The following is a 23,731-nucleotide window of genomic DNA, read 5'->3' as shown; positions in this document are numbered from 1 at the left end:
GTGTCTGTCATGCATATATTGTGGCATGTGAAGAGATATCAGCACATTCGCCAAACGCGGAGACTCCTGGTCTCTCCTGGGTCTTCAGAAGTTCTGCACTTTTAACATTTAGGTTTGGGATCCGTCCGTAGTTAATTTCCTGTGGCTTGTATGTGGTTTCTCCTTTGTAGAGTAGTGCTCCGCTACTAAACTATGATGTAGACGAGTATAGTTGATAATAGAATTAATGGTATAAGGATTTACCAGTACTTAGGAGATATTAAGTCACACAAAGTAGAATTAAAGTGAGGGAGGGCTGCCTGGGCTGTGTCTGCACAGAGCAGAGCATTGGAAGCTGCAGATGATGGTGTCTGTCATGCATATATCCTGGCATGTGAAGAGATATCAGCACATTCGCCAAACGCGGAGACACCTGGTCTCTCCTGGGTTTTCAGAAGTTCTGCACTTTTAACATTTAGGTTTGGGATCCATCAGTAGTTAATTTCCTGTGGCTTGTATATGGTTTCTCCTTTGTAGAGTTGTGCTCCGCTACTAAACTATGATGTAGACGAGTATAGTTGATAATAGAATTAATGGTATAAGGATTTACCAGTACTTAGGAGACACTAATTCACACAAAGTAGAACTAAAGTGAGGGAGGGCTGCATCGCAAATATCCAAAGATGAGTAGCATGCACACCATGCCTGTTAGAGATTAGTATGGTGAGATGCAATTGTTTGTTCAGCGGGATTAATCAGCCATTAAGGTACATTCCTATAACAAATGAGACAACCATGATTTACAAGCAGCCAGAAAACCCACTTCCCCATCAAAGACCTCTGACCTGCTGCTCAGGGCCTCTTAAGGTGTCACAACCTTGTGTGCCAGGAGAGTATAATAATTCTAGAAAAGCTGGTTCTTTCAGCTCTTAGGAAAGGATATGTGACTCAGTGTCCCCTGTGCTGACTGAGGTGGACTTGAATCCTGTGTGCAGCCCCACAAGGCTTTGCCCTTGCTATTCTCCTGGCTGACCACCATAGATTCTTGGATTACAAGTATGCTGCACCACCAAGCTCTAAAAGTACCAGTTTGAGTCATACAGTGGGACTGTCCATTGCAGTAACAATAAAAGGATTTGCATGTGGAACATGGCTTCTCCCTTCAGACCAGAAAAGTAGGAACCGTGTACTGTGTACATTGTACGGGGTAAACACACTGGAGAATAGCTAGATATTAGACTGAAGTTTAAGGCCATGGGCTGCAGGGTTGTCCATTACAAAGAAGGATCGAATGAGGTACAGTGATTGACATTCTGTGTAATATCCCATCATACATTAATTCCTTCCTTGTGAATGAAGACAGACATTGGTGGGTGTACAGTTTAGGGAGGAGAGCTTGAACTCCTAAGTATTTAGTTTCCAATTAGTGAAATCTCCCATGCAGATATGTTCAAGCCTGGTTGACACAGTGAAGTCAGCTCAGACATTTGAGACATAGGCCATTGACTGTAATTCCATGTGTCAGCTTACAGCACTCAGCAGCTAACAATTTACATAGGACAAATTATTAATGGCATTCTCCCTACCAGTGAATTGCCTACTTTGTTTCAAAGTCAGTATAACTGACTGTTCTCTTATTTTTTATAATTTTAAGAAGTCAATTATTGGTTATCATTTTTTAGATTTCATTTTCTCCAATGGCATAAGTGCTATAATCTCTTTGTTTTTATTTTCCAATGTTTCCCAGTTTTTGCATTTTATTCCATTTTTAAGTGCTGTTTATTTGTCTATTCATTTATATCAGTTTAGAGAAATAATTCTCAACCTTGTGGACCATGATTCCTTTTGAACGTATCACACCACTGGTTTAAGACCATCAGAAAGTAGAGATATTTATATTATAATTTATAACAGTAGCAAAAACATAGTTATGAAGTAGTAGTATAAATAATTTTATAGGTGGGGGGTGTCACTACATCATGAGTAACTGTATTATAGGGTCACAGCACTAGGAAGATTGAGAACAACTGGTTTAGATTAATGTCTCCTGTAGCTCAGGCTTGCATAATACTATGTAACTGAGAATTGTTGTGAACACCTAATCCTGCCTCTGCTACCTAGTGCTGGAAAGACAGTCCTGTAAATCCTACCAGGCAAGACCTTGACTGGTCTGTGTCATGGAGAAAGATCAGTGAGTGAGCATCTTCCAATTTCTGTAGATTTTATTGTGAATTTAATAGTGAAGTGTGACCTGTGTAAGAAATGAGTTCACTGACCGACTGTAAAGCCAGTGTAGTCACAACAGACAAAGGATGGACAAGAAGGAGGGTAAAATCTTTCCTGCTGTGACTGTAGTTGACATTATCTGTGAGTAGTGAGGTGATCAATTTTAGATGTTCCATAAATGTCCCATCTGGCCATTTCATGGGTTCACAGACCACACACAGGACCTGGTGTCTTGGAGGAGGAACAGGAAGTGCTCTGGGAGGATAGGAGATTTTATTAAACTATAAATTTCTCAGATTAGGTTTTTGTCTGACTATATCTTGTAAAGACAAACCTGGAGGATGTTTGCTTTCTGAGACATTTGATCTCTGCTCACCCTGTAGGGTAACTGCTAATGTCTTGAAGCCCAGCTGAGTGGTCCTAGAGGGACTCTGGTTGGCAATTAGGAGCACCAGAGATAGTTTACAGGTTCTTTCCAGGATTCTCTTATTCTGCTGTACAGAGCTGTAAGGAGGACCACAAGCCATGCTTTGGTGAATGTAGAAGCAACTGTCCTCAGACCAGGAAGAACAGGTGGGCTGAGCTTTCAGAGCTGCATAGAGAGGGATGAACCATGAGCCAAGCAGATTCTATTGTTCTATGTTGTCACCTGGGTAGTGGCCCTTGGCCTCTGATCTTTGTTGAGTGTGGGGAAGGCTGTGCCATCCTGGCATGGGAGACTATGAGCTTGTAATATTGTTGCCTCAGACTATGCAATGGAGAATTGCTTTAAAAACCTAATCCTCCCTCTGCTGCCCAGTGCTTGGTAGATAGTCCTTCAATTTCTTCAGGACTGGGCCTTGACTGGTCAGTGGGAAGGAAAAATAAACCAGCTAAGGAGTAACCTCCGGTATCTCTGACTTTCAGTGTATGATTATAGATGAAGAGGGTGAGTACATAGGTCAAGCTTGAAACTGGTAGATTCACAGTGCAGGAAGGGAGAGACAGGAGAATGGCTGAGAACTTTCCTACTTCAACCATAGTTGAGATTAGCAATGTGAAAGTAGGTAAAAAAAATTTAGGTGCTCCATAAATGTCCTGATCGTCATTTCTTGCTGTCCACAGACCGGGCAATCAAGAATCTTGATAAAGAAGCAAACTTATCATGAAACCAAGTTGCTGTAGTTACAGTAGTTCAACCAAAATAGATCTGAGTAAAATGTGGCCCTGCCTAACAGGACTGTTTTTTTTTTTTTACTGGTTTTAAATATACACCCTGAGATAGAAGGTTTGAGAAATCTTTAATGTGATCTAATATAAATCCCTTGTTTCTGAGGCACATGGCCATAAATGCTCTTTCTACTTTTCAAAATAATTTTTTGAGATTAAAATTATATAGTATCCTAATAAGTTATAAGAGCTAATAAGTAGCCTGACCTAATGGACCAATCAGTTTATATCCTTATGGAGACCTGTGTATGATTTTTCTTTGGGTCTTACCGGCTGTGGGGTACCCGGCGGGACAGATACCCCAACAATCTGGCCCTTCATGCTACATATGGCGCCCAGACGTGGATAACTGAATCCACAGAAAGTTTGAGAAAGCTTGGGAAAGAATAGAGTAAATTATGGTTTCTTGGTAGCAGCAATTTCTCGGTTCTGCAAATGCTCTCATCTAAGAGAGGCTTCCTGACTCAGCTTTAGCTGCAAAACTTTGCAGCTCATTAAGAGGTCCTGCCATGAAACACTTAAACAGTGTTGATGAAAAGCTGAATGCATGCTTTTTGGGTTTTCAGCAGTAGCAGGAAAAAAGCTGTGCTGTTTTCAAATGCCGGCTTTCTGGGCCATCCTGCCAGGGCAAACTCTGACTCTTTCAGGCAGGCAGTCCGAATAAGTGTGGTCTGTGAGCAGAATGTTGCAGTTTGCTTGCTGGCAAGGACCTTGAAATGCCATAGAGTTGTGGCAGTGAACACAGCTCTGGCTGGTACCTCAGCCATGAGGCTGGAAAGCTAAATAATGGGCTGGATCTAGCTGTCAAAGCCACAGCTTTAGTCCTACCAATATTGCTTGGTAAATTAAAGACTCATGTGGTCAGAAAAAGAGAGATATATAGTAAAAGTAAGATTCAAATTTGAAGAAAACCTCTAAATGGTTTACAGTGTATATATGCAGGCTGAAAGTTAAAGTTCTTAAAGTTAAAAGGAAAGAAAAAGAAGAGTTGGGTGTGGTGGTACACATCTTTAATCCCAATGCCTGGGAGGCAGAGGCATATTGACCTCTGTGACTTCAAGGGGTAGAGGTAGATTGACCTCTGTGACTTCAAGTTGTGGTAGTGCACACCTTTAGTCCCAATGCCTGGGAGGCAGAGACAGACAGATCTCTGTGAGTTCAAGGTGTGGTAGCACACACCTTTAATCCCAGCACTGGGGAGGCAGAGACAGAAGGATCTCTGTGAGTTCAAGGACAGCCTGGTCTACAGAGTTATTCCAGGACAAAGATATATACAGAGAACCTGTCTCAAAAAAGGCAAAAGTTAAAAGTAAAAATATAAAAAAATAGAGGTTGAAATAAAGCTGCATAAAGATGGAAAATAAACAGAGAATCTTGATACTGTATGCTATTATTCTCTCTTTGAATTGTTTGAATGCTGAGGAAGGAGCAACAGCTGCTAAAAGACTTTTGTTTATAAATGCTGCTGAACTAACCCCAAGATAGGCATTTTGAAAATACCTTGGCTTCAAAACTGAAGTCAAAAGGTATGTTACTTTGGAGAAGAGATTTTGCTTTTGTTTCCACAGAAAATGAGAGGCTATGGATTCATTCTGAGTTAAGAAAAATCAGCTTTGATCAAGGGAGGCCACCTGAGAAATCTCCGACAGGAACAGATGGCCCAGATGTCTGAGTTCTTCATCCAGAACAGGTTCAAGACTGCTGACTGAGATGATCAAGACTCACAGGATACTCCAGTCAGAACTTGATTATAACTCTAAATTTTTTTTAGGTCCCCATAAGATTATCAGCGCCCCCAACCAGCAGGAAGTAGCCTGAAATACTACGCCCACATTCCCAACAAATGGACTATGGGTATTTTCCTTTGTTTAAAAAAAATAGGGAAATGGTGAGGGAGAATTGTCTGTATTCTGTCAATCATATTTTAATAAAACACTGATTGGCCAGGCAGGCAATATAGGCGGGAAAGCCAGACAGGAAGTAGAGGTGGAGAAAAGAGACTGGGAGTATTCTGGAAAGCAGGAAGCTCCTACCGCAGTGCTGCCCAGACCACCGGAGAGGAAAGATGTAAGCTGCCTGCTGGAAATTGTACTGAGCCATGTGCTAATGTAGATAAGGATAATGGGGTAATATAAGTTATAAGAGCTAAGAAGTAGCCTGACCTAATGGGCCAGTCAGTTTATAACCTTATGGAGTCCTGTGTATGATTTTTCTTTGGGTCTTGCCGGTTGTGGGGTACCAAGCGGGACAGATACCCCAACAAGCCGGCCCTTCATGCTACAGTATCCACATTCTCTTTCTTGTCCCCAAGCCTTACCATGACCCTTTATTATCTTCTATTTCATGGCATATTTTGCTTTAACAAAAATTGTGAATGTGACCTGTGTTTTTCTGCAGGATTTCCCAGGTATGAGTTGATGGGTTGGCTGCACTGGATATTGAGAGTGTAATGAAATGTACATACAAAGGACCCTGTGCTTTGGATGAGGAAAAGGGTATGCTCTAGGAAATTGGATGAATGTCTACTAATATACAAACTTTCTGGACTAGGGCCCTGTCCACTGGACTAGAAGGGCCAAGCAGAAAGTTCTGTGATATCTGAGTAATTTGATCTCTGATCACCCCCAGTAGGGGAGCTGATAGTATTCTGAGGCCCAGCTGGGTGGCATTAGCCACTGAGGGACTCTTGGAAGGCTTAGCAAACAGGAATAATAGTGGGAGGTAGCTTACAGGTAGTTTTTTCTAGGATTCTTCTTTGGTTCTGTTGTAATGAGTTGTAAGGAAGACCACAAGCTATGCCAGAGTGAGTGTAGGCTGTTCAGAGAAGGTCTGTTGAACTGTCATTTCTGCTGGGATTTGGAAGGATCATAAGCCAGGCTGTGGTTCTATTGCTCTATGTAATGACCTGGGCAGTGGTCCTTGTCCTCTGAGCCTCCCTGTGTATGGATTTCCAGGGGGAGAGGAGACTCTGCAGCCCTGGTATGGTAGGATATTATGCTTGAAATCTCACTGTCCAGTGTAGAAACAGAGTCATGCTTTTGGTATGCAGTGGGAAGACAGATTTGAGAACTAATAATCTGGTTTCTAGAAGTTCTGAATATTGCAGCCTACTTTCAAGTTTGTCTTATAAATGTTTCAAATAGTTTAAAAGCTGGTAGACCTTCAGTGATGTTGATTTAGCAATGCAAGATTAAAATGTTTAACTTTCTGCTACCACCAGCTGCAATAGTGTGATTCAGTGATGTTTAGATCCAGGGGACAAAGGGAGTTTCAGAGCTGCAGAGGTTTCTTAGGTGTGTATGGTGTTGGGCAGGTAGATAGAGCAGAATCAATATCTTGTGCTATAATCCGTTTGACAGGAAGCAGAAATTATTCTATATTTTTTTGTGATTGGGCATCAGTATGGCTGGGTTTACCTGAAAACAGAAGGAGGTATAAGGACTTGCAGGACCATAGCAGTAGATCATCTCTTTTTGCAGAAAAGGCTCAAGAGCATGGCGCCTCTCAGGAAGAAATACCAGTAGGTGGATCATCAGTTACAACAGTTTAAGGGTCACTTTGAGTTAATTTTTTGAAAATTGTGAAGTCTTCATTTAATTTCTATACACATAGAATCATAGGTATCTGGATAACATTGGTCAAGATTACATGTTTCTTGACTAAGTTTCCTTTGGTCTTTTGATTAATAGCTGACTATATTTTTCTATGTTTGTTCTTGGCTTTTTCTCTCCATTCTCTTTATTCTTTCCCAAATATCATACTCATTCTTGATTGATCAGCTTTGTGGTAATTTTTCCCCTGAGACAGTGTTTCTCTGTGGCTTTGGAGCCTGTTCTGGAACTCTCTCTGTAGACCAGGCTGGACTCACAGAGATCCTGCTGTCTCTGCCTCCTGAGTGTTGGGATTAAAGTTGTGTGCCACCACTTCCCAGAAAGAAGTCATATTATGTCAGTTTGTGTACTATTTTTCATAATCCCATTGAGTACTCTTTGTGCTTCCAATATGAATGTAGCTTTGTAATCGGCTTTCCTGTTATAAATTGTTGGGAATTATCATTTTACTGTAGTTATTTATGGGGCAAATTTAACATACACATCATCTTAATTTTGATGCATCCTGTTTCCAAGGATCATTTATTTACTTCTTTATTTATTTAGGTTTTGTTGATCTTGTAAATCTGTTAGAGACTTTTTGTTTATTGGATAAAAGGTATTATAAATGTTGGCAGGTGGCTCAGCACATATTAGTTTTGGAGGTGACCTAATTTCAGATACCTACCATCAAGCTGTGAGGCTTATAACTCTACCATTTTAGATTGAGGGCATCTTAATCCCTCTTTTCTCTGTTAATTGTATACATGTGGAAGAAATCTTCACTCTTGCACAAATATATGCAAAAATAGCAGTAATCATTTTTTTTCAAAGTGCTTGTCACTTATAAAGCAATAGAGTAAAAGAAGCTGCTTTAGGTGTGCACTGATTCTTTAAAAACCTATTATCTCGCATTTTGTTTTAAAATGTTTGCATTTCCTCACTCTGATTGCAGACTTACAGGCAATCATCAGTCAGGGGGAGCAAAATGGTGTCTAAGTGATCCTAACAGACATATTTTCTTTACTATAAGATAATGAAATTTTTTTAAGTAGTCAAAACTATTTTCACTGAAGTTAAGACACAAGAAGGTTTCAAGTGAATCTCTCCAATTTTGGTAGAACAGCCTTCCGCACCCAAGCCATTTTCTATTATTGGTAAAGGATAAAGAACTGAAGTGTATAGGATTAGTGCTGGTTAGTAATTTCTTAGAGTTTTAGTTTGGTTAGAATCTTGTTTTCATTTAAAGGAGCGTAATAAGTCTTTGTCAGTGCTACCCATCTATATTGTTGATTTTATTCATTATTATCTAAGTATATTGTTTATTTTCTGGAAAATAGTGTTCTTACTAATTTTGTATTCAGAAGATTTCTCATGTTATGAGTTCCTTGAGTTTTTGTTGGTTTGGGATGTTTCTGTGGAGAGAGTTTTAGTTTTCTCTTCTTTGTCTTAGATGTTTGCCTCTTTCCATTTCCTGGCATATCTATCTTTGTTTGTGTTTTTGCTGCTTAAGTGATTGATATGATTAATACATTGCCTTTGGATCTTTAAAACCTTCTTGTATATTATTGTCTTTTTCTAGATAGCCTCAGCTATCAGCATGACATAGCTTAGACTGATCTGAGAAAATACCAATTGAGAGTATGCCTAGATCAGAATACCTGATTAAGGTATCCGAGAAGGTTGATTTTGATTGATATAGGAAGGCTCTTCCACTGATTGGCAATATCTCTGAACAAGCAGCCCTGGGATAGATAGGAGTGCTAGTTGAGCACAAGGCAGTGACAAAGCAAGAGCAAAAGCCAGAAAACAATGATTCCACATGTTTTGCCGTTAGTTATTAACTTGAGTATCTATCCTACATTGTCATAAGGAGGAATTGTGAAATAGGGTTAACAACCAAATGAACATGTTCATTACCTGAGTTGCTTTTGATTGCATAATTTAATAACAGCAACAGAGAAGAAAGTTGGAACAAAAATGGGACTCAAAGAGGATTTTGTTGCTGCAAAGGACCTGGGAATGTTGACTCTTATAAGAATGCTTAATATATTAGAAAACTGGACAAAGAGCTTAATCATCTGCGTAAGAGCTAGAAGATGGAAATGTTGCAGGTAATGGCAGACAGTGAAGGTCAAGGACATAGGATTTTACTGGGCAGTAGGCTCTTCAGGGAATCATGGAGCTGGCACAGCCTAACTATCTTGAGACACCAGGTTAAGGTCCATGCTTCCTGGGTAAGTATATACCTCCCAGTTCCTGACAGACTGTTGTATTCCCTCAGACAGTGAAGCATTCAGGCTGATTTGTGCTTCTTTGTATGATCCCTAAATAGTCAAGGAATCATGAATGCTTAACAGGACAATAGAACTTAGATATTAATCTTGTGTGTGCTATATAGCTTGTAAACTTCATTATATCCTTTTATAGACATAGGGTGCTTGGTCATTTCCCCACTGCCCAGACTTATAATAATTATACAGAATTTTTATTAATTATAAGACTGCATACCCAATAGCTTAGACTTCTTATTAAGTAACTTTTACATCTTAAATTAACTCACTTTTATTAATCTGTGTGTCACCCCATGTCTGTGACCTACTGGTAAGATTTCATCCAGCATCTGTCTCCTTCAGTGGCTACATGGCATCTCCCTGATTCTGCCTTCTTTTCTCCTCTATCTCCATTTGGCACTCCCACCTTGTTCTATTCTGTGCTGCCATAGGCCCAAAGCAGTTTCCTTATTAACCAATGGGAATAAAACATATGCATAGCATACAGAGGGTAACTCTTCCATATTAGTTTAATCAATTTCTATTAATCTGTGTATTGCCATGTGGCTGTGGCTTACCAGGTAAATTTCTCAGCCCCTGTCTCTGGAGGGGCTACATGACTTATCTCTGACTTTGCTTTCTTCCTTCCAGCATTCAGTTTTGTTTTCCCCAGCTACCTAAATTCTGTTCTATAGCTCTGTTATAGGCGCAAAGCAGTTTCTTTATTAACTAATGATAATCACAGCATACAGAAAGGAATTCCACTATTTGAGTTTCTATAGCCTCAACCCATTTCCTGTTCTTTGTGCCTGCTATGTTGTGGTTGAAACTAATCAGTCAGCTTTCTTCTTTTGCTGTCATAACTTTCCACTATCATAAATTCTATCTCTAAATCACACAAGATTCAGTAGAATTAACTGCTATTTAGTGCTAAGGTGGTTTGGTAGCCTACTGTTTTCATTTTTGTTTGTTATATTTGAAGACAAGGTTTGCCTGTGTAGCCCTAGCTGTCCTGAAAGTAGCTCTATATATCAGGCTGGCTTCAAACTCAGAGAACTTCTGAATCTGACTCCCAAGTGCTGGGGATAAAGGTGGGCTTTTTTTGCTTTTATATTGTTGTATGGTGGTTTTTTCCTCTCAAGCATATGCTGTTGTACTGAGCTTCACCCATATCTTGAATTTTAAAATTTGACAGAGGGTATCATTATGTTTCCCAGGATGGCATGTACTCATGACATTAATAGTGCCTGTGCCTTCTGTGTTATTGGATTGTAGGTGCATAACCGTCTTCCTGCCTGTTTTGCTTGTTTGAATTTTTATTTTAAAAAGAGTATTATACCTGAATGCATGGATATGCACCATGTGAGTACCCGGTCCTTACATTGATCAAAAGATGGTATTAGAAACTTTGAACTTGGAATAATGGATAGTTATGATTCCCCCATGTAAGTCCTTGAGCCCACCTGTATGCAAGACTAGGAGGACTCTTTGCTGTTGAGCCATCTTTCCTGCTCTGGGTTGATTATTTGTAATCAGCATAATAATTTCTATTGTCTTCATTTGTCCATTTGTAATTTTTTAAACACACAGTGCCTTTTAGTAAAATCTCATTTTTGTTGCAGTTTAAATTGGGCAACTTCAGGTTTCTGGTAGATGAATAAAGAGTTGAAGTGAATGTGTAACTCTTTGTAGAAACTTTAGCAAAAACCTATGAGTTATTTCTAGCTTTTATGTTTGTTTCATTGAATTTTTTCCATGTGAAACAAGTATTTAACATGTATTTCTGGCTGCCCTAGAAGTGATTGCATGGACTAGGTTGGTATTCAACTCAGAGGCAGATAGATATACATGCCTCTGCCTTCTGAGTGCAAAGATTAGAGGCATGATTCAATGCATCCAACTTTTTCATTTTATTTTCTTTTTGTTGTTAGGAATTAAGCATTCATACAATTTTTCTTATCTGTACTCTATACTGGTGACATGTTTATGTATCTTTCATTGTTGGTTAGTCAGCATTTCTCTTGCAAGGTGATATCCCATTCAAAGGGTTCAGAAATGACAGAGGTGAACCTCCTATTCAGTTTGCTTCTGAAGTGATTTGGTGATTAAATTATGATGTCTTTGTCATGGAAGAAGTATGAGGAGCCCCAGAATTATATGACTATACTGTCAAAGAAGTATACATTTACAGTGTTGTCAAAATCATAATTTCTGTTGTACACCTGTATGGGATATTTTAGAATTCAGTGACCTATGATGACGTGCATGTCAACTTCACTTGGGAAGAATGGACTTTGCTGAATCCTTCTCAGAAGAATCTCTACAAAGATGTGATGGTAGAGACCTACAGGAACCTCACTACTATAGGTAAGACTATATGATCTTTCTTGTTTCATATAAGGGAACAACTATTCATTGGTTAGTGATGCTCTTTTGTAATATGATTGAGAAAGAAGAATGGGGTAAATAAATCAGGCATGGTTGTAAGGTTTGCTTCAAACTTTAACTAAATTTTTTACAATTTTTAATATAAAACATACAATTTCTCGCATTATATTTTAGGATACAGTTGGGAAGACCATAATACTGAAGAACATTGTCAAAATTCTAAAAGACATGAAAGGTAATTTTCATGTATAAGTTGATACAAATATACCTCTGAAGAATTTGTAATTAATCCTATATGTTTTAAACAAAAGCAACAGTGGAAATAATAAAGTAAATTGATGTTTATTAAATTCTCACAAAATCATATACCTGAATTTCAGATAGGTGATCTAAACTTGCAAGTCATTCTTTTAAGAAAGAAAACAATGTCTTAACTTACATTACCATTTGAATCATAATACAATGAGAGCTATACTGTAAAGTTGTCAATCCATTTATCTCATATTATTCATACTATAAAAGATATACATGTTGAATAGGTGATAAGTAGATCTCTAAAACTATCTATTACACTAATAGTCCATAGAAAAGGTAGTTTAACCCATATACTTGTGGCTGTGTTAAGTTTAGTGAGGGGGCATTAATGGTTATGAATCAAGGGGCAGCTGTTTTGAAGCGACCTTAATCCATAAACCACAAGTCTATGAGGACAGAAAGTCAAATTGGATGAACTCAATGTGGAAACCTTTTGTTTGTTATTCTTCCTTTACTAAGTACATCATATATTACTCTGGATACAAACCACATGAGCATAGGGATGTGAAAAGATATAACAAACCTCTCTCTCAGAACAAATAGAAAATATGTAGCAGTCCCCATGTTGAGTCTACTGGTTGAATTTGATATACACGTATATATAAGTAATTGGTTTTCTAGTCTCATTGTTAATATATCAACAAACTCACATTTCAGAAAAGCCCCATGAGTACTAGGACTGTGTAAATACATCTGTTTTTCCTAGTTCACTTATCAAATGTATCATCAATCGCAGTATAGGAAACGTTATGAATGCAATAACAGTGGTAAAGCTCTGAATTTTTCAGTTCTCTTCAAATACATGAAAATTCTCATACAAAAAAAGATTTTGTAAATGTGAACCATATATTAAAGGCTGTTCTCAGGTATCTTCAATGGTGAAAGGCAAACCTTAATGAAGGGGAAAAAAGAGATTGTAAACATGGTGATAGAACCTTAACATATAATTCCTAGTTAAAATAGTACTAAATTGTAAAATTAATTTATACAGATAAAAATTTACAATAATGTATTAAATGTAGTAATGCTTTCACATGTACTGTTGTAATTGTAGGCATGAAAAAAGTCAAACTAGAAAGAAACATTCTGCATATACTCAAAGTGTTAAAACCTTTGCACATGAGAGTCATCTTCACAGTCATGAGAAAACATATACTACATTAAAACCCTATGAAGAAAATGAGTTTGGTAATGCCTTTTCACATCATAGTCATCTTCAAATGCATAAACAAACATGCACTGGAGAGAAATCCTATGAATGTAATCAGTGTGGTAAAAACTTTGCACATTACCGTGATCTTAAAAGGCATGAAAGAATCCATACTGGAGAGAAACCCTATGAATGTAATCAGTGTGGTAAAGCCTTTGCATGGCACAGTAATCTTCAAAATCATAAAAGAATCCATACTGGAGAAAAACCCTATGAATGTAATCAGTGTGGTAAAGCCTTTGCATGTCACAGTAGTCTTCAAAATCATAAAAGAATCCATACTGGAGAAAAACCCTATGAATGTAATCAGTGTGGTAAAGCCTTTGCACGTCACAGTCTTCTACAAAGTCATGAAAGAACCCATACTGGAGAGAAACCCTATGAATGTGATCATTGTGGTAAAGCCTTTGCATGGAACAGTCATCTTCAAAGTCATGAAAGAACCCATACTGGAGAGAAACCCTATGAATGTAATCATTGTGGTAAAGCCTTTGCATGTAACAGTCATCTTCAAAGGCATGAAAGAATCCATACTGGAGAGAAACCCTATGAATGTAATCACTGTGGTAAAGCCTTTGCACGTCAGTGTACTCTCCAAAAACATAAAAGAACTCATACTGGAGAGAAACCCTATGAATGTAATCACTGTGGTAAAGCCTTTGCACGTCACAGTCATCTACAACTGCATGAAAGAACCCATACTGGAGAGAAACCCTATGAATGTGATCATTGCGGTAAAGCCTTTGCACAAAACAGTACTCTCCGAAATCATAAAAGATTCCATACTGGAGAGAAACCCTATGAATGTAATCAGTGTGGTAAAGCCTTTGCACAAAACAGTACTCTCCGAAATCATAAAAGAATCCATACTGGAGAGAAACCCTATGAATGTAATCACTGTGGTAAAGCCTTTACACGTCAGTGTATTCTCCAAACACATAAAAGAACTCATACTGGAGAGAAACCCTATGAATGTAATCACTGTGGTAAAGGCTTTGCATGTCACAGTCATCTACAAATTCATGAAAGAATCCATACTGGAGAGAAACCCTATCAATGTAATCAGTGTGTTAAAGCCTTTGCTTGTCACAGTCATCTTCAAAGTCATAAAAGAACTCATACTGGGGAGATACCCTATGAATGTAATCAGTGTGGTAAAGCCTTTGCATGTCACAATAGTCTTCAAAAACATAAAAGAATCCATACTGGAGAGAAAAACCTATGAATGTAATCAGTGTGGTAAAGCCTTTGCAAGTCACAATAATCTGCAAAGTCATGAAAGAACCCATACTGGAGAGAAAGACTATGAATGTAATTAGTGTGGAAAAGCCTTTTCATGTTCCAGTACTCTCCAAAAGCATGAAAGAAGCTATATTGGAGAGAAACCTATGAATGGAATCAGTGTGATAAAGCCTTCTCACAGTATGGTAATCATCACCCTCATGAAGGAAGCCATACTGGAGAGAAACCTTGTGAATGTAATCAGTGTGGTAAAGCCTTTGCATGGCACAGTTATCTTCACAGGCATGAATAAACACATACTGGAGAGAAACATTATGTATGTAATTAGTGTAGTAAAGTCTTTGTTTATCATAGTCATCTTCAAAGATGAACTAACACATGCTGTAGAGAAGCCCTATGAATGCAATCACTGTGGTAAGGACTTTGTAATTCACAGTACTCTTCAAATGCATAAAAAATCACACACTGGAGATAAACTCTATGACTGTAATCAGTATGGTAAAGCATTTGCATGTATGAATAATCTAAATCATGAGAAAAAATCATACTGCAGATAAACCCCATAAATGTGTTCAGTGTGATAAAGTTTTGTACATTATATAGGAGTAAAACTTTTGTGTGCAACAATCTGTTAAAATCTTTGCATATTACAATAGACATTGACTACATGAAAAAGATACTGAGGACTTGTTATTATAAAGTATTTGGTAAGCTCTTTAGCCAAAATACTTATAATCAGCTACACAATGATTTGGGATTCTCCTCTTTATGCTGTGAATGTATTTTGTTGCCATTGTTTAATAAAGAAGCTGCTTTGGGCCTATGACAGGGCAGCATAGAGGAAGGCAGGAATTCCAAGCAGAGATAGTGGAGAAAAGAAAGTGGAGTCAGACTCCATTTATCTGCTGATTAAGGAGGCAGATGTCCTTACTAGTAAATCACAAATTTTATGGTAAAATACAAAATAATCAAAATGGATTAATTTAAGATGTTAGAGTTAGTTAATAAGAACCCTAGGTAATTCTAGGCCAAGCAGTGTTTTAATTAATTAATATAATTTCTTTGTGATTATTTCTGGTCTGGACAGCTAGGAATGAATAAGAATCCTCTGCCTAAAATTCAAGATGATTTCTTCTGTAGAAATAAATTTGACAGTGTTAACAATCTTTTCAAGCTTTATGATGTCCTTTTTATACTGTTTGTACTTACACACTCATGGTAAAATGAATTTGTGAATTTATGAAGCTCTATGTGTAGGGTAAATGGGCCAATCAAAAAAACACATCTGGACCCTGAAACCAGAGCCAGTGAATTACATGATTTTGACTGTGAAGCTGGAGCCAAAGAAATATATTCTGACTCTAAAACTGAGACAAAGAAACACACTTTGTTCCTGAATCCAGAGCCAATGAGAGAAACACCTGAACCTGAAACCGGACTCATTTCATAAGTCCTCTCAAATGATTTATTCCATCAACTTAGAAGGGTTGATTTCTCAGACTTCATGCCTACCTGATTGCTTCATGGTGAAGAAAAACTCTGTAAGCCATTGGGTACCTTAACACCTGTATTATAGGAATGAATTCTTACAAGAGAAAAACATTCATGAGTGAAAATATGTTTAAAGAGTTGTTTTAATTGTGATTATGTGTTATAAGTGTGTTTTTTTGTGGGTATGTGAATGTGCATACTGGTTTCTGATAATGTTAGAGTTACACAGGCAGACTCTCTGTCCTTTCTGTGGGTGAGCATCTCATTTGCTCTTTTCACTAAAGACATGTATATACAAAGGCTAAATAAACTTTTACATTTTAGCATCCAAATTTCTTAAAGTCCTGATTAACATAATACTTGTCTTTGGGGGTATTTCAGTGGCAGCCCTCCCTCAGCTAAATTCTATTTCGTACAGCTTACTCTCTTCTAAGCATTGGTCAATCCTTTGTATCACCAATTCTATTTTTCTACATTGCAACTGTAGTCATTTTGTCCCATGTGGCAGGACAGTTCCTCAGTATTATCTTAGCATACCCCATGCATCTCTGTTTTCTAAGGATCACAGTTGGAGTTTTCCTGTGGTGCCCCATTTCTTCCCTTGTGGGGGCTCATGGCTGAATTCTCATGGCTCCCATAAGCTCCTAGGGAGTGGCACTATTAGAAGGTGTGTTTTGTTGGATTTGGAATGTCCTTGTTGGAGGAAGTGTGTCACTGTGGAAGACAGCTTTGAAAACTTATATATGCTCAAGCCACACCAGTGAGACAGACCACTTTCTGTTGGCTACACAAGATGTAGAACTCTCAGCTACCTCTCCAACACCATGTCTGCCTGCATGTTGCCATGTTCCACCATGAGGACAAGGGACTGAACCTCTGAAACTGGAAAGCCAGCCCATGAAATACTTTCCTTTATAAGTGTTGCTGTAGTCATGGTGTCTCCTCACAGCAAAAGAAACCCTAAGACAAAATGTAATAATATGCTTTTCCCACCAAACATGAAACAGCCTAATCGGTATTTTAGGAGTATCTGGAGGACACCATTCCCAGGTGTGGCACCCCCATTCTGATTAGTTCAGACAATGGACCTGTTTTTACAGCATGGGTAATTCAGGGGCTAGCCCCCTTGGGGCAGAATGGAAATTATAGGCTCCAGAGTTCTGGCCAGGTGGAGCATATAAATCAGACCATAAACGAGACCCTTACTATATTGATCATGGAAATTGGCAGTGGCCCTCTCTCAAAACTGGTGCATGGAGCAGAGCAAAACTTGGGAAAGCAGGCCTGCTGCTCTGGAATTACTGAAGGGGCCCCACTTGAACAATCTTTTAGGGAATTTGGGCATAGTCAAACTGTCTATCTACTTCCTGCTGAGTGGGGGTGCTGCATTCTTGGGGTTATTTTAATAACAAAATCCAGGTGTTCTTGGTGAATCAAACCACAAGAATCTGGAATGACTCCACAGGCACTCATCCTCTGTGGAGACAAAAACAGAACCTCTTTTCCAAAGCACCAAATCCTTAGGTCCATATTTAAAAGCCAAAATACCTTTTTTAGCAGTTCCCAGAATTAAGTGTCATTCCCCAGTCCAGGACACAAAAGACAACACAATCAACACAATAACATATATCTGTATACATTCTATCTTTTTGAGGCCCTCAATTCACCATCCTGCCTCCTCTTTATTACTTTCCTACTGGCTAGTCTTGTAGAGGGTGTCCCTCGGAGCAGACTGATCAACAAAATGTCAATTGCTCTCAGGACACAGACAGTTATTTTCTTTCTTAAGAACAATGTTGATCAAGAAAGTGAGCTATAAATGTGTTCCATTTTAGTTAAATATTGCAAATTGGAGGAGTGGTGCGCCAAGGTAAGTAAGGGGCCAATGTCTCCAGAAGTGGCTGGCTTCGGTGCGTGGGGCTGCTCTCCCCATGTGCAGAGGAATAGCTGGGCTTGGCGAGCATGGGGCCACTGTTTTCAAAGTAGGTGGAGCATCCTGCTGTGGCTCTTGTCTGGTGTGGTGCATCCTTTCCTGGGTGGGTGGGAGTCAGTGGGCAAACACAGAGTTAAGTGTGTTCCTTCCTTATCCTAAGTAGTTCTAAGTGATCCTTTCAACACCCTGCTGGCAGTCTCTGAATAACTTCACTGCCTGGGCTGTGTCTGCACAGATCAGAATTTTGGGAGCCGCAAATGATGGTGCCTTTATTGCTTGTATTGTCACATGTGGAGAGATAACACCAAATTTGCCAAACTCGGAGAGTGCTGGTCTCTCCAGTATCTTCAGAAGTTCTGCACTTTGACCTTCCTCTCTTTCTCCCTTCCCCCTGGGGCCACAAGATCTCCCCAGAGCTGCTCCCTGGCACACTAAGCCTGGGCTGTGGGCTCAGCAGGGCAGGGGCAGTTCCTGTGCTTTGAGAGCCTGCCTGACAGGCAGGCCCTGAATCAGCTCAGCTACATTCCTGGCCAGCAAGAGACAGTGATCTTCTAGCAGACATTCATTGGAGGAGGGGTGAGTTTCCTCCTGGCCCGAGGGCTTCGGCTAGGAGAAATTCAGACTTTCCCCGCCCCCCTCGACTTTCTGGTTGCCCTGCAGTGGTGGCTCCACCGTGCGGAGCACTCCCGAATCCCATCGCAGCCTTCATCCAGGTACACCTTTCTCTCTTCCCCCCTTCCCCCTGGGGCCACAAGATCTCCCCAGAGCAGCTCCCTTGCGAGCTGGGCCGGGGCTGTGGGCTCAGGCCGGCAGGGGCAGTTCCTTTGCTTTGAGAGCCTGCCTGAGGACAGGTAAGCTCTGTCTCAGCTCAGCCACACTCCTGGCCAGCAAGAGACAGTGATCTTCTAGCAGTCATCCATTGGAGGAGGGGTGAGTTTGCTACTGGCCCGAGGGCTTTGGATAGGAGGAATTCAGACTTTCCCCACCCTCCTCCACTTTCTGGTCACCAGGCAGAGGAGGCTCCTCCCCGCAGAGCTCTCCCGAATCCTGTCCCAGTCTTTATCCAGGCACACCTTCCTCTCTTCCCCCCTTCCCTCTGGGGCCACAAAATCTCCCCAGAGCAGCTCCCTTGCTCGCTGGGCCTGGGCTGTGAGTGCAACCTGGCAGGAGGGAGTGCCTGTGTTTCAATAGACTGCCTGAGGAAAGGTAGACCTTCTGTCAGTGAAGTCCCTGCCCAACAAGGGAACCTGACCTGGTACCAGAAGATTCAATATGGAGCAGTTGAAGGAAGAGATGGGCAGATGCCAAGGCAAGAACTCCTCCAACAATCTAAAAAACAACATGAAATCACCAGATCCCAACGACCCTACAATAAAAGGACTTGAACCTCTTAATTCAGAAGAATTGGGAAAAAATGCCATCATGAAAGCAATAGGGTCCCTTAAACAGGATATGAATAACCCTTAAAGAACTGCATGAGAAGTACAACAAAAAGATTGAAGAAATGAGTAAAGAAATGGAGGAGAAGTATAACCAAAAGTTTGAAGAAATGAGTAAATCTGTGAATGATACACTGGGAAACCAAGAAAAAAAACAATCAAACAGGTAGTGGAAACAGTTCAAGAATTGAAAACTGAAATGGAGGCAATGAAGAAAACACAAAACGAGGGCCGGCTGGATATGGAAAATCTAGGTAAACGAACAGAGACTACAGAATCAAGCATAACCAATAGGATACAAGAGATGGAAGAACAAATCTCAGAGTCTGAAGATACCATAGAGAAAATAAATGCTCAGATCAAAGAAAACAGCAAATCCAACAAATTCTCATCACAAAACATTCAAGAAATCTGGGACACAATAAAAAAAACCAAATGTAAGAATAATAGGGATTGAAGAAGGAGAAGAACTGCAGATCAAAGGCCCAGAAAATACATTCAACAAAATTTTAGAAGAAAATTTTCCCAACCTAAAGAATGATATCCCTATGAAGGTTCAAGAAGCATACAGAACACCGAATAGACTGAATCAAAAAAACAATATCCCCTTGCCATATAATAATCAAAACACAAAAGATACAGATTGAAGAAAGAATATTAATAGCTGCAAAGGAAAAAGGTCAAGTAACTTATAAAGGTAAACCTATCAGACTTATACCAGACTTCTCTATGGAAACCATGAAAGCCAAAAGGTCCTGGATAGAGGTACTGCCGAAACTAAGAGACCATGGATGCAAACCCAGACTACTATACCCAGCCAAGCTATCATTCACTATCAATGGAGAAAACAAAATATTCCAGGATAAGAACAAATTTAAACAATTAGTAGCCACAAACCCAGCCTTACAGAAAGTAATAGAAGGAAAATCACAACCCAAAGAATCCAACATTGCCAACACTGCCTACAATAACTCAGACATCTAGTGACCCTTCACGAGCTTAACTCAAAGAAGGGACACATACAAACTCTATTAAACAAACAAACAAAAAATAATAATAACCGGAGTCAACAGCCACTGGTCATTAATATCACTTAATATTAATGGACTCAATTCACCTATAAAAAGGCACAGACTAAGAGATTGGATGCGAAAACAGGATCCAATATTCTGCTGTTTACAAGAAACACACCTCAACCACAAAGACAGACATCTACTCAGAGAAAAGGGTTGGGAAAAGGTTTTTCAGGCAAACAGACCTAAGAAACAAGCAGGTGTAGCCATTCTAATTTCCAACAAAATTGACTTCAAACAAAAATCAATCAGAAGAGATGGAGACGGACATTTTATACTCATAACAGGAACAATCCATCAGGAGGAAGTCTCAATCCTGAATATCTATGCCCCTAATATAAAGCCTCCTACTTATGTAAAAGAAACACTTCTAGAACTCAAGGCAGTAATCAATCCACAGACACTAATAGTAGGAGACTTCAACACTCCTCTCTCACCAATGAACAGGTCAATCAGACAGAAACCTAGCAGAGAAATAAGAGAATTATTGGAGGTATTGAATCAAATGGACTTAACAGATATCTGTAGAACATTCCACCCAAATAGGAAAGAAGATACTTTCTTCTCTGCAGCTCATGGAACCTTCTCAAAAATTGACCACATACTGGGTAACAAAGCAAACTTCTACAGATACAAAAAAATATTAGTAACCACCTGTGACTTGTCAGACCACCATGGATTAAAGTTAGAATTCAACAACAGTGCTACCCCCAGGAAGCCAACAAATTCATGGAAGTTGAACAGTCAACTACTGAATCACCCATGGGTCAAGGAAGAAATAAAGAAATTAAAGTGTTCCTTGAATTTAATGAAAATAAAGACACAACATACTCAAACCTATGGGACACTATGAAAGCAGTGCTAAGAGGAAAGTTCATAGCACTAAGTGCCCACTTAAAGAAAATGGAGAAAGCACACATTGGAGACTTAACAGCACACTTGAAAGCTCTAGAAAAAAAAGAAGCTGATACACCCAGGAGATCTAGAAGACTGGAAATAATCAAACTGAGGGCTGAAATCAACAAAATAGAAACGCAGAAAACAATCCAGAGAATCAATGAATCAAAAAGCTGGTTCTTGGAGAAAATCAACAAGATTGACAAGCCCCTATCCAAATTAATCAAATGGCAGAGAGAGAACATGCAAATTAATAAGATCAGAAATGAAAAGGGGGACATAACCACAGACACAGAGGAAATTCAGAGAATCAATAGATCTTACTACTAAAATTTATATGCCACAAAGTTGGAAAATGTAAAAGAAATGGACATTTTTTTAGATAAGTACCATATACCAAAGTTGAACCAAGACCAGGTGAACAATCTAAATAGACCTGTCAGTCGTGAAGAATTAGAAGCTGTTATCAAAAATCTCCCTACCAAAAAAAAGCCCAGGACCAGATGGTTTCAATGCAGAATTGTACGAGAACTTCCAGGAAGAGCTAATAACTATACTCCTTAATGTATTTCACAATATAGAAACAGAAGAATCATTGCCAAACACTCTTTATGAAGCTACAGTTACTCTGATACCAAAATCACACAAACACACAACCAAGAAAGAGAATTACAGACCAATCTCACTCATGAACATTGACGCAAAAATTCTCAATAAAATACTGGCAAACCGAATACAAGAATATATTAGAAAAATCATCCATTATAATCAAGTGGGCTTCATCCCAGAGATGCAGGGTTGGTTCAACATACACAAATCTATCAATGTAATCCATCATATAAATAAACTGAAAGAAAAAAACTATATGATCATTTCATTGGATGCTGAAAAATATTTGACAAAATTCAACACCCCTTTATGATAAGGGTGTTGGAGAGATTGGGTTTACGAGGATCCTACCTGAATATAATAAAAGCAATATATAGCAAGTGGACAGCTAACATCAAATTGAATGGAGAGAAACTCAAAGCCATTCCACTAAAATCAGGAACACGACAAGGCTGTCCACTCTCTCCATACCTCTTCAATATAGTGTTTGAAGTTCTAGCAATAGCAATAAGACAACATAAGGGGATCAAGGGCATTCGAATTGGAAAGGATGAAGTTAAACTTTCGTTATTTGCTGATGATATGATAGTGTACATAAGCGACCCCAAAAACTCTACCAAAGAACTCATACAGTTGATAAACACCTTTAGTAATGTGGCAGGATAGAAGATCAACTCCAAAAAATCGGTTGCCCTCCTATACACAAAGGACAAAGAAGCAGAGAGGGAAATCAGAGAAACATCACCTTTCACGATAGCCACAAATAGCATAAAATATCTTGATGTAACTCTAACCAAGGAAGTGAAAGACCTATTTGACAAGAACTTTAAGTCTTTGAAGAAAGAAATTGAGGAAGATACCAGAAAATGGAAAGACCTCCCCTGATCTAGGATTGGGAGAATCAACATAGTAAAACTGGCAATTCTATCAAAAGCAATCTATAGATTCAATCCCACCAAACTTCTTCACAGAACCTGAGAGAACAATAATCAAGTTTATATGGAAAAACAAAAAACCCAGGATAGCCAAAACAATCTTATACAATAAAGGAACTTCTGGAGGCATTACCATCCTTGACTTCAAACTCTATTACAGAGCAACAGTGTTGAAAACAGCTTGGTATTGGCATAACAACAGAGAAGTCGACCTATGGAATCCAAGAGAAGACCCGGATATTAACCCACAAACGTATGAACACCTAATATTTGAAAAGGGAGCTAAAGGTAGGGGAAGAATGGGGAAAGCTCGCTGGACCGGGATGGGGGGAGGGAAGAAGGATGAATATGGGTTCAGGGAAGAATATATTTCAACTAAGGGAGTCATTGTAGTGTTTACTGGAGACTTGATTATATATGGGATCCCAGGTCCAAGGAGAGATCCCCAGATTGTTCTCTGGACAGAGGAGAGGGTGCCTGAACCGGCCTTGGCCCATAACCATACTGATGAATATTTTGCTTATCACCATAGATCCTTCGTCTTGCGATTGATGGAGATGGAGACAAGACCCACATTGGAACACTGGACTTAACTCCCTGGGTCCGGATGAGAGGCAGAGAGAAAGAGAACGTGAGTGGAGAGGGCAGGGCCAGAGGGAACCTTCATCCGACAATGGATGGCGATACAGACGGAGACCCACATTGGAGCACCGGACTGAGCCCCCCAACGTCCAAATGAGGAGCAGAAGGAGGACGAAAATGAAAAAGTAAATCAGGACTGCGAGGGATGCGATCTCCCACTGATACAAGGGGACTGATCTAATGAGCGTTCACCAAGACCAGCTGGACTGGGACTGAGCGAGGATGTGATTCAAACCAGATTCTCTGAAAGTGGCTGGATTCTCTGAATGTGGCTGGCCAA

At 39.4% G+C, this 23,731-nt stretch overlaps 1 protein-coding gene across 1 annotated transcript in view; it reads left to right on the top strand.

The window, feature by feature from the left end:
* LOC146893723 (uncharacterized) overlaps positions 1-16,166 on the top strand; it is a 52,733-nt gene extending 36,567 nt beyond the window's left edge. The window contains 2 exon segments of the mRNA XM_087900686.1: positions 13,287-14,403; positions 14,405-16,166. Of these exon segments, the coding sequence (XP_087756812.1) occupies positions 13,287-14,403; positions 14,405-14,509 (1,222 nt within the window). The 3' untranslated portion in view covers positions 14,510-16,166.
* The last annotated feature ends 7,565 nt before the right edge of the window (positions 16,167-23,731 follow it).

Source organism: Myodes glareolus, chromosome 22, assembly GCF_982192425.1.
Source record: "Myodes glareolus chromosome 22, mMyoGla1.1, whole genome shotgun sequence".
NCBI lineage: Eukaryota > Metazoa > Chordata > Mammalia > Rodentia > Cricetidae > Myodes > Myodes glareolus.
Note: the sequence above shows the minus strand (reverse complement) of the source record. Positions and strands in the feature narration are given on the sequence as shown.